The 12,030-nt window shown below is 44.8% G+C and overlaps 1 protein-coding gene across 2 annotated transcripts; it reads right to left on the bottom strand.

Moving 5' to 3' along the window:
- Positions 1-2,652: 2,652 nt before the first annotated feature.
- On the bottom strand, positions 2,653-8,085 carry LOC119303364. Of its 2 annotated transcripts, none has more exons than XM_037580487.1 (14): positions 7,784-8,085; positions 7,590-7,647; positions 7,368-7,444; positions 6,831-6,882; positions 6,650-6,705; positions 5,967-6,421; positions 4,954-5,114; positions 4,536-4,733; positions 4,138-4,435; positions 3,896-4,020; positions 3,733-3,817; positions 3,517-3,590; positions 3,290-3,350; positions 2,653-3,059 (listed from the first exon to the last, which is right to left on the bottom strand). In XM_037580487.1, the coding sequence occupies exons 1-14, from the start codon at positions 7,915-7,917 to the stop codon at positions 2,998-3,000; spliced, it is 1,896 nt and encodes a 631-aa protein (XP_037436384.1). In that variant the 5' UTR covers positions 7,918-8,085; the 3' UTR covers positions 2,653-2,997. The 2 variants fall into 2 exon arrangements, with proteins under 2 accessions (XP_037436384.1, XP_037436385.1); XM_037580488.1 differs by having other exon boundaries at positions 2,653-3,056.
- Between the last annotated feature and the right edge of the window lie 3,945 nt (positions 8,086-12,030).

Raw genomic sequence — 12,030 nt, 5'->3', positions numbered from 1 at the left:
AACTTGGCATTGAACATCATGTCTCCTGCCCACACATTCATCAACAAAACGGCTCCGCAGAGCGCAAGCATCGCCATGTAGTCGATGTAGGTCTTACCCTCCTTGCACATGCCTCCATGCCCTTTCGGTTTTGGGATGAAGCTTTTCTCACAGCATGCTTTCTAATCAATCGTCTTCCTAATCCCGCCTCTGTGGTGGGCTCCACTCCATCGGCCCAATCGGCCTCGCCCGCGTCCCCAACACAGCGCCTGCCTGCGCTCGCTCGTGGCGGGCCCCCGGTGTCACCTGCGCCCGCACTGGTCGAGGAGCGACCCAGGCTTTCGCCAACCCCACGTCCGCGCACACGATCCCAGGCGGGGGTCGTCAAACCATACGTCCGGACGGATGGTACGGTCCCGTACGACACGCGCAAACGCGGTTTCTCTGCTACAACTACGTCTGGTTTGGTTCCAGCAAGCATCTCGGCTGCTCTCGCTGACCCCTCTTGGGTTGCAACTATGCATGAGGAGTTTCAGGCTCTCCAGCGCAATCACACGTGGCATCTCGTCCCTCCTGCACCAGGCCGTAATCTCATTGATTGCAAATGGGTGTTCCGCGTCAAACATCGTGCTGATGGTACCATTGAGCGTCACAAAGCACGACTGGTAGCGAAGGGTTTCAAGCAGCGCTACGGAGTTGATTATGAGGATACCTTCAGTCCTGTCGTAAAATCTGCCACCATTCGTCTGGTCTTGTCTCTTGCAGTTTCTCGTGGCTGGGCCCTTCGGCAACTTGATGTCCAGAATGCGTTCCTCCATGGCGTTCTGGAAGAGGATGTGTTCATGCGACAACCACCTGGGTATGTTGATTCACGTTTTCGGCATCATGTCTGCAAGCTCGACAAGGCAATTTATGGATTGAAACAATCTCCTCGTGCATGGTACTCACGCCTCAGCTCCAGACTCCAGGAATTGGGGTTTGTCCCTTCTTGTGCTGATACCTCACTCTTTGTGTACAACTCTGGTGATGTTATCATGTTTATGCTTGTCTACGTGGATGACATTATTGTTACTAGCTCATCACCCTCAGCTGTCAGTCGTCTAATCACAGATCTTCACTCTGAGTTCCCTCTTAAGGACCTTGGTGATCTTCACTTTTTTTGGGCATTGAAGTGCGGCGATCAGGGGAGGATCTTGTCCTGTCTCAAGGGAAATATGCAGCTGATTTGCTTGCGAAAGCAGGAATGAGTCAATGTAAGCCAGCCACCTCGCCCATGACAGTCACTGATAAACTCTCTCGTGAAGGGGGTTCTCTTCTGTCTCCAGATGACGTCACCAAGTACCGCAGCACGGTTGGAGCTTTGCAGTATCTCACTCTGACGCGTCCGGGCATCTCTTTTGCAGTAAACAAGGTCTGTCAGTTTTTACATGAGCCCACAGATGAGCATTGGACAGCAGTTAAGAGGATCCTTAGATATGTGCAACACTCTGTGCATACTGGTCTTCGCATTCGCAAGTCCACTTCTTCCTTGGTCAGTGCATTCTCAGATGCTGACTGGGCTGGCTCTTCTGATGACAGACGCTCCACTAGTGGTTTTGCAGTGCTCTATGGTAGCAATCTTATATCATGGAGTTCACGAAAGCAGGCTACAGTGGCAAGGTCAAGTACTGAAGCAGAATACAAGGCATTAGCAAGTGCTACAGCAGAAATCATCTGGCTACAATCCTTGCTTGGAGAATTGGGAGTATATCAGTCGCGTGCACCAGTGCTTTGGTGTGATAATCTTGGAGCCACGTATCTCTCTGCTAATCCTGTGTTTCATGCACGGACAAAGCATATTGAGGTTGACTTTTACTTTGTTCGAGAACGGGTTGCAAGCAAGGCACTGGACATACGATTTATTCCCACGCAGGATCAGCTAGCAGATGGCCTAACTAAGCCAGTTGGTGTGCAGCAGCTTCGGCTCTTTAGACACAATCTCAACCTCTCCGGTTGTGATTGAGGGGGTGTGTTAAACAGCCGATATACATCAACGTGGATAACAAGTTAGGTAGTTAGAATCTTAGTTTGCTTGATGCGCACACATGTATTCTGTTGTGATCTTCCCAGATCAATCTGTAACAACTTGACCTTGTATTCTCTGCATATAAATAGATGACCGCGGCCCATCGGTTTGATGTGTGCCGAACTGCAACTTCTCTCGTTTCACAGCCACAAACCGCCGGTGCTAACTAAACCGCGGCCGTCCTACTCCTGGCACAGTGCGGCGGCAGGCCGGGGAGGAGGTGCACCGGCATCGTGCACCTAAGGGATGTTGTCCGTGAGGAGGCGAAGGTGTGAAGTGTGATGGGCGGCCACGGGAATTTTGACGGCGCCCTCAGCCTGCTTGACAAAATGTCAAGCTAAACATCTGAACCGGTTTTTGCGGAGAAAAAAAATCAAAACGAAAATCAGCACAAAAATAGAAGAACACGCCTACGTGGCAGCCTAGTCAGAACTCGTTTGGGAAAAAAAATCGAATGGGGGTAAAATGTGGAAGGAATCTTTCAATTAGGGGCTACCAATTGACCGAATGCCGATTCGAGGGTAAAATCTTTCACAAGCGTATATTGGGGTAAAAAATCGTATTAACTCAAAACAAAGTGAAAATGTGTCATACATAGGTAACTCACCTCAGCAAAAAGATTGATTAACATGATTACACCAAGTTCAGCAATGCGAATATTTGCTCCTCGGTGTTCAAGAAGAGCGAGGTGCCCTCTTTTTCTAAAAGATTAAAGATTGTTCTTTAAGAATACAAACCAAATGCCTACCGCAACCAATAGCAAATTCAGCAATATACAAAACAATATTGTCTGTTACTACTCACAACACTGCTGATATTTTACAAACTAAATGCTTAATCACACAGAATACTTTTTTTTTGAAATGGAATCACACAGAATACTTGAATCACCGGCTGCCACCATCATGTTTACTCTGGTAGAGGAAAGTCTGTTCCTGTGGTCTCAAGTTCAATCACCAGATGCCACCATCATATTCATAACCATTAGATTGGTTGTTAGAATTCGGCAGTTCTGCTGAAATAAAAGAAATACACCATCAGGGCAATTTCAACTTCTAAGCAGACAGGGTTTCAACAGTTTGGTAGGATGGTAGTCATCAGTCAAGCATATACGCTTTGGTTATTGTGAAGGTAAACATCAATTTGCATCATCAGAAGTTAAAATTGCCAAGCTCTGTGATTTAGCAGCTTAGCTTATATCAACAGAACTATATATGGTTATCATGGGTATCAAAAACCGCATACCGTTGTTAGCTGCTATGAAGGCCTGATCTGCCACATGTGCTTCTGCTACTCCTAGCAATTCCTGGAAATGCAAGAACAAACATCATCATGACTTTGACGGAGAGAAAAGATCTAAAGCCGTGTGATTGCCATAGACTGATATACATTGGCCTGAGAGAAGATAATTGATCTGTTCTCAAGCAAAATTCCCATGACACATCCAACTTATTAAAAAGAAAAGCACATACTTCCATTGTATATGACGCATTGACGATGCCAGCCTGATCATGGTTAAGTGAAGAGGTTCCCTGACTAACCCCACCTGAGGAAGTGCCAACACCAACATATCAGGACCCAACAATGCATAATGGAGAAGTGATTTGAATGTCTAGAACATTGCCTATACTATCACATTAAAAAAAACTGGATATAGCAAGCACGCCTGTTACAAGACAAGAAATTACCAGGACCAGCAGTCATCAAGGAGCTTGAGTATCCATTGTGTTGGGCAGTTAGATTTGCACGAGTCATTGAATTCTCCTCTTCAGCCTACATCCAGGAAATATTTGAGTTGGCAATGAATTGTTGGATGGAATAGTTGATTCTGTCACAAGTATCTTTACTTACTGGTGCAAAATTGTGGGATGGGCTGATTGACCATGCTGGGAATGATCCTGTACCATCAATGTTTCCTTGGGTCGGATAGGAAGGAATTCCGTTGCATGGCATAAAAGGATGCTGCTGATATGGTTCTACAGCAAATTGATTGTCAAAACTGTGAGTAGCAATAATAATACTTTTTGCACTGAGGCATCACTCACAATATGGACTATGTTTGATACAAAATTGGGCATGTGTTCAGTATTTACCTTGATGCGTAACCTGTTCGTAACTGTACTGTGCAAATGGTGGTGTTTCTTGATTCGAAGGACCAGCAACATTGTTTGCAAAGATCTGTGCCAGTGGGAATCCACTCTCCTGCAGAAATGGTTGTTGCTCACCAAATTCTGCAGTAGTTTGATTTTTGGAAGTATTGGCACCATTGTTCGCAGGCGCTGCCAGGACAAGGCGGCCGTTGCTCAGGTAATAATCAGGGATAAGACCCCCTGAGTTCTCCAGCTCCTCAAATTTCTTGTATGCAGACATTTTCCAGTTCTTCACTTTAAGCTGTAACAGAATATTTGAATGTAATTATGAGCACACTATTATTTTAGTGACTATCAACTGCCTAACTGTGATAGAAGTGGAAGAGTGTTATTGACGTCACCTGTGGAAACTGATCGACGTCACTGACACTGTAAGGAACATAGTTATCAGTCATCTTACCGACAAGATCATAGAAATCATTGAATAAGATTTGACAATTATCCTCTGGAACCCAATAGGAATATATCTCGTCCCCAGGAACACACATGGTAGCATGTTCAATCATGGTATTCCAATCCCCCTTCTTCATGCCAAGAAGCTAATTGCCATAAATTAAAAATGATCTTATCAATTAATGAAATGCTACCAGATATTATAGTGCATATTAGTACATTTAGCAGTACATGTCCAAATAAGTCCTAAGAGATGTTGGATATCTTATCCTGATCCAGGACAATGATTAACTAATGACTAATATCTATTACAGGTAATTTGAAACATTGAAGAGTGCAGACATATCATAATAACTGCATATATACCTTTTGGAGACCAAAATTATCTTTATGATAATGGCGCAACAAGTGCTTCACTTTCGTAATATTTTTCTCCACAAGGTTATTCCAATGTTTTCCCTTTAAGCAAATTTTCTTCAGTTGATGTATAGCGTCTTCCTTGGATGGAATAGGACTCTTCTCATTTGCTGAAGTAGGCAAAAAGGTTGGGTGTGTTCAGAGTTCAGACAAGATTGCCAATATTAAATGAGATCATTTTAGTTATATTTGCATCTGATAGTTTTTACCAAAGGATTAATGTCATGGTAAATTACAATCAATGTATTACTGATCTACCACGTACAACATTGAAAAACTACAAAGGTGCCCACCCTTTCTCCATTACCCACGAAATGAACAGATCGACATAAACTGTGTAGTGAGCAAAGAAGAGCGAGTCACAGTACTGCTACCCTTTTTTGGCAGAACAAGCCATCCCCTTCAAAAAGCAGAACATTTAGCACCAAAAATATCATATTTTGAGGTAAAATAATGTCATTGCATGCATAAGGCCGTAATCGTTCTTTGAAAGATATACTATGTGCTGTAAGATTTTCTTTATTACTCAAATCAGCTTGTCAGACACTTAGGCCTCCTTTGGTTTAGAGGAACTTGTAGGAATTTCATAGGATAGGATTTCTATAGGAAAAATTCCTTTAGAGCCCTTTGGTTTGTACTTTGTAGGAATGGAATCCTATTCCTATGGAGGAATTCTTCCTATCCTCCACATTTCATAGGAAAATAAACATTAGCCTAGACTCAATGGAGAAAATCCTATGATGTGAATCAATGGGCATCTCTTTTCCTATTCCTACTCATAGGATTTGAGATACATGTCATCTCATTTCCTATGACTTTTCTATTCCTAAGATTTTCCTACCCTATGAACCAAAGGAGGCCTTAAAGGAGAAGCATGCTCTTCAGCTGACTACACAGTGTACCTCCAATTCGATATAGTTAAAAAAAATTGGTGCTCAGAATGGATAAGTGAATATACTCACATTCACTTCGACGGTCTTTGACGACAAAAGGATCAGTTATTGCTTCCTGAACTCTGACAGTAAGATCCTGCCTTTTCACTCGAGCTGTTAATCTTAACTTTTTCCCATGGGAGCTCTCTGGAAAGGAGAATGAACCAAGAGAGGACTCGCCGTTTGTAAGGCTAACAGTTGTCAAGACCAACTCTTTCCCTTTATACATATATATTTGCTTGTTGAATTCATCTTTGGTGAAATCCTCTTGTCCAGTAAAGAAATCAGCATGAACAGGTAAAATCTCAATTTGCAATTTAGAAAGATCACCCTGTGTGATTTGCGTCTCATTTTGAAGTATTGCTACTTTAGCATTTTCTCCATTCTTCCATACTGGACAACGAGTGAAAAGTGTGTCTTTTGGTCCTGCAACATCAAAGCGTAGTTTGACGTTTCCAGTTTCAGGAAAGCCTTCTGATACATGCCTAAAATTTAAAACAGGATGAGAGTGAGACAGTAACAAAAAAGGAAACTTCACTGATTATGTAGAAAGCAAATACTTGGTTTGGCAGATTTTTAGTATCATAACATGAATAAAAAACTGTCAAGAGTATTAAGCAGAGGAACTATGCATGTCCACTGCTCAACTTCTAATGCAGAACTAGTGCTGACAACTGTAGGAGGACATAGGAGAAAATTACAATGTCAGATACCTAGGAGGAGGCTCATAAACGGCACTAGGAAGCGAAGCGGCTTTTGGTTCCTGCATCTATTGCATGATGTAACAAAAAGGAGTTAGCATAGAGGGTTTTTTTTTAGAAAAGAGGAGTTAGCATAGAGGTAGACAATAATTGAAAGATCCCCCAAAAAAGAGCATATTACATCGATACTAACCTTTGTCTGTACAATTGACTGAACCTTATCTTCTATGCATCCCATAATAGAACTGTTGGATACAGCACAACAAGAGATAAAATCAATTAATTAATGAGCCATGGAATACTCAACACATAAACTCGTAAGGCTGCTTTCATAAATATTATGCAGCTATGGTTACTGAAAGAAGAGGAAATCCATGGTTTATACATACTCCATGAATACAACTTGATTATCTGAACATGAAGTAGTATCTAGTATGATTGCCCAGTTTTCCGTTCTATATGAGCTCGTGCGTTGCTGATAGCATTCTTATTATGAAAGAGAAAATAGCCGTGTGTTTTTTAGATGATAAAAACTGGCAAGCAAGTCAGCACTTCAATCATTAGTTCATTACTTTGCTGAAATGTGCATTTCCTCTATTGTTGTGTAACTACTACTAGTTCCTAGGAGGGAAAACCGTTACCTACACCGGTCCAAAATTCTAAGCAGAGTATAACATCTGAACCGCGATACATGGATATATCTGTGCTTGAGAGCATGTGTGTGGTGTACCTCTGGAAAGCACCAAAATGCTGTCCCAACAATTTCTCCAGCCTCTCCATGATGGAATTTGCCACGTCGTGCTGCGCCTGTCGCACGAAAACAATTCAAAACCCACAGAACCCGTCAGTTATCGCTCGCCGCATACATGCCCAAACCAGAGCACGGCGGGGAGAGAGACCAAAAATGCGGGGACAGGAACCGGGAGCGGGAGGCACGGCGAATGGGGCTCACCTGGCGAAGCATCTGCGCCATCTGGCCGATGGTGACCACCCTGGCCTTCCCCTTCTCCCTGCGGCGGCCGGGACCGCGGATCCGCGCGAAGCAGCCGCGAGCGGTGAGTTTCAGGCCGTGGAAGCAATGGAATGATCGAGAGAGAGAGAGAGAGAGAGAGAGAGAGAGAGAAGGGTAAAAGAGGAGGTACTCACAGCCACATGACGACGAGCCCCGCCCTCCGCAGCCGCTTGCTCGGGGAGCAGGCCGCCTCCTGCTCCTGCTCATGCTCCTGCTCCGGCTCCGGCACGACGGCGGCGAGCGGCCGCTTGTGCGTGCGCGCCGCCATCACGCGCCTCTGGGCGGGGTCGTCGGTCGGGTGGGGCGCGGCGTGAGAGAGAGAGGCGGCGGCGGGCTGGCCGAGCCGTGGAGATTTGGGAAGAATGTTGATGCCGTGATGGGGATTGTGGTGTGGGGGTTGGGGGGCGGGCTTCGAGCTTGGAGTTGGAGGTTGCCGCTTGTCTTGTCTGCTGCCCTGCTTAAAAATAGGAGACGGAGAGTGGAGAGGGGGAGGAGGCCAAGCCAAGGTGGAGAAGCTTCGTCACCTTCCGTCACGTACACACGGGCGGGGCAAGAGACCGTTGCGCGTGCCGCGCCACGGTGTTGGGCTCGGGCCGGGGTGCCGGTGCTGGTGGTGGCCCGCAGGTCTCTCGGGCTTGCGCCACGGCCGGCCGGCTACGCATACGCAGTGCTGCTGATCTCATCACCCCCGCGCAACAAGTTCGACGAAACTTACCCCAAAAAGGTTGAATATCTTTTTTCTGGTATGGCTCATTTGGCGTTCATTCTCTCTAATTTAACCGATGACAATGACACTTACCTCTCCTCACTTTTCATTTCAAGAAGTTCTCAATGGTTGACATTGAGCTCCTTATTGCACGGCCTCTTTTTAACCTTGCTAAAATAAAACAAAAACATGAATTAACAAGCTCAAGCGATAGACCAACCTGTACCCAAGCCCTTCCAGACCAATCGCAGAAGCATCACTAAACCAACACCATTCGAGATCCTTCCCACGCGGTGAAGACTTCCATATGGACCCACCATTATATCATCATCGTTTTTAAGGAGTGGCACCATCACACGATAACATAAGACAAAGAGGAGGAACCTAGTCTCGCACACCCTACTCGCAGACCTTGTCTTCGAGGCAGCGAAAGGGACTGTGAATTACTTGAGTTGAGGTTGCTGCCACAATCCAAATGAGCCGAAACACCACGCATATCCTTTGGGAGATTCCTCGCTAACCTGTCATCGATGATGGAGCCGCCACCGAGATGAGGACAAAGCTTGAAGGACTGACTACTCCACTACACGCCACCGCCACCGCCTAGATGCCACCAATGGACACCTAATCCTAGCCATGGTTAGGACCTAAACAACACAACCATCGAGGATCCACAACCCACCCTCCAACCCACTCAATACCTACACAAGGAGAATCAACATCCTCGTCAGTAGAAAAAGGAAGTCTAGAGGGGCGCTAGGATTGGGGAAAGGGAGGCCTTCTCCATTAACTACATAATTTTTTTAAAGTAGAAGCCAATTTTGCTTGACCATGGGATTCAATCCAATGGAATGTCTATTTTTTTTTTTGCATAACCTTAGGTACTGCTATGTATTTCAGTATTTCTATGACTACCTCCTATATGACAATTGCCTAATTTTCACTGGAAACACAATAGAATCCATGTCTCCTTTAATGCCCAGCTACCACACTCTCTTCCTTTGTTCCCGAGGGTTGTCATGGTCGTCAAGTTTGACAATGCTGCCACTAGATAAGGCCAACCCTCTAAACCGCCCTCTCCCATCTCCGATGAGAGCTTTCTATGAAACACAAAGAAATCACATAGTTGAGCAGTCAATTATGATTTGCGGAGATCATGATCACCTAAACTTTAGCAAATGCACATATTTTAGCAACCCAACCCAGATGATGGTCAATTTTGCTTTGAATGATGTAAAATGACATGATAGTTTATATTATGTGTGCAATGTCATTTCAGATGAAACCGCCTGTCACTAGAGCATAATACCATGGTCCAACATTCTATAGAATGATGAAACATAGGATTGTATTATAAAGTAAACAGAGGAGATCAAATAGTATATAAGATAAAGTTATCTATTATATACTTCACAAACAATTTATAAGATTTTTTATAGAGTTACCATGCTTATATTGAAAGACACATGTGGCAACTAGAATGATCCATGGACAAATGCAACCCATTACATCGAATAAGACAGATGTAAATTTAGAATTACAAATTTTCTCATATAGAGCAGATGTAAACCCGAGTCTCTCCCAGCGGTGGTCGAGTCAAAACCCTAGCCCCTATCGCCGTCTCTTTCCCTTCTGCGTTGTAGGAGTCTTAGCAGCTAGAGCGTTGAGGTGGACCTGGACAAAAAGCACATCGATGGAGGTTGGACACAAAGGCGGCGGCCCCAACATATCTTGGTGGTGGACATGTCGTTGCGGTTGTGAGGGAAGTGTTACGCTCGAACGTGGCATCTGCGGAGGTGGCACTAATTTGCGGTGGAGACTTCTCATTCCGTAATTCGTGGCGACAGTGGATCTTCTTGGTTCCTGCTTCCCGGCAGCAGTGGCGGCAACGCATCCTCTTGGTCCCTGGAAAGAGGCGAGTTGCAAACTTGCGTGTTCATGTATGCCGGCTATTTTGCTCCCGGCATCGCAACTTCAGGATGTGGCTCCTCTTTTACTATAGTTGGTGAAGTAGATGTGACAGAGAAGAAGAGAGGCCAGAACTTCTTACTCTTCTTCATCTCGCTATTGTTGCTTTCCAACTCCTCCCACCGCTCATCCCCTCACGTCGGATGTCATCAAATGGTCCACTTCTAGGGTTACATACCGAATATCCGTAGGAAATATTTCGCCGTTTACTACTACCGTTATGTTCATGTACAAGAGTCACTAATTAACATCCTAACCGGCCCTAATATCCTTATCATTAACTTCCGGGGAACCATATTCAAGTCTCATCTTTTGCCCTTCCGTTCTGTTAAAAGCATGAGAGTGCATTTCAAAAGAACATCCAAAAATGAGAGTGGGAGTGGGTGTGGGTGACTGTCAGCTCGTTCTGTCTTCAGACGTTTTGGTCAAGCATGTACCAGCACAGGCAGAACAGAACCCTCTTCGCTTGGACATAATTAAGCACCCGACTTGTTTTGAACTTATGATCAGATCAATCCTGTATTATTACATTCTCTTCGATAACATCAGAGGACACACTTACACTGCCATATGGCTGGCTGGTCAGGTCGTCTTGGTCCGTCCGTCGTCCTGCGTCGAGAAAAATACAGAGATCGTTACGAACACGAAATGCAGAACTCGCAAAAAGGTACCACCTGCAGAAGACGATGGCCATCCACACTGATCCGATCGGACTAGCCTGGTGAATCATCCTCCCGGAACAAACAACAATGGCGTGGGAGCTGACGGGACGAGGGAGATGCTACAGTGTCTGAAGCGCGCGAACATGAAGAACTGAAGATGGAGGGAGGCATGATATATAGAGAGATAGCAAAAGCCGCCATGAAGGATACGGAGTACAAGTCATGTGTGAACGACGGAGACGCCGCGCCGACTGCGCGCGCGCGCGGATCGGACGCGGAAATCCCTGCGATGCTTCCATCTACTACTAAACTGTAAATAGAAGATAATCCGGAGAGATTAAAGCGAACCGCGTGGGGACAGGAGGAGAAGACTGGACTGCGCTGCTGCGTAGGACGGGGGGTTTCTCTTCATTTTCCATCCTGTTTCCGTGGGGTTTTCTGGGGATGTTCTCGGCAACTTTTGGTCTGACTTTACATATTTCATCGAGTCGAGATTACCTAGAGGCTAGAGCTAGCTCGGCTCCAAATCCTCCAACGGAGGAAGATTCGAGCATTTTTTTAAAATAAACAAATAATACATTCTTCCTGGAAAGTTGAACGGAGCTTCGAGCATTTTTCCCCCCTTGAGACTTTTCTTCGCTAGCCTTCCAGAATACAACCCGTAAGTTCTTTCTCTCTTCTTTTTTTCGAGAAATTTCTAATCTATTCATCTTCAATCATCGCACTATAAAGAACACCAGAAATAAAATAAATTACATCTAGATTCGTAGACCACCTAGCCAGTGGCGGAACTTGACAGGAATCTAAGGGGGGCCAAAGCAAAAATATGAACAACTAGAAGGGCAAAGGATTGATTTATTACTTATCTAAGCCATACATAGTAAATTTTCTTCATTGTTTTGAATAGGGATGGGGCCACTGCACCTAGCCACGACTATAAGTACTAAGTTCTTTCTTCACTAGTAAAAAAATTAAAAGGATTCTTTTTGTGAAGACAGTAAAAAAGTAAGATGAAGCTTAATGAACTAGCCAATTGGAAAGATTA

Source organism: Triticum dicoccoides, chromosome 5A (genome assembly GCF_002162155.2).
Source record: "Triticum dicoccoides isolate Atlit2015 ecotype Zavitan chromosome 5A, WEW_v2.0, whole genome shotgun sequence".
In the NCBI taxonomy this organism is placed as follows: domain Eukaryota; kingdom Viridiplantae; phylum Streptophyta; class Magnoliopsida; order Poales; family Poaceae; genus Triticum; species Triticum dicoccoides.
Note: the sequence above shows the minus strand (reverse complement) of the source record. Positions and strands in the feature narration are given on the sequence as shown.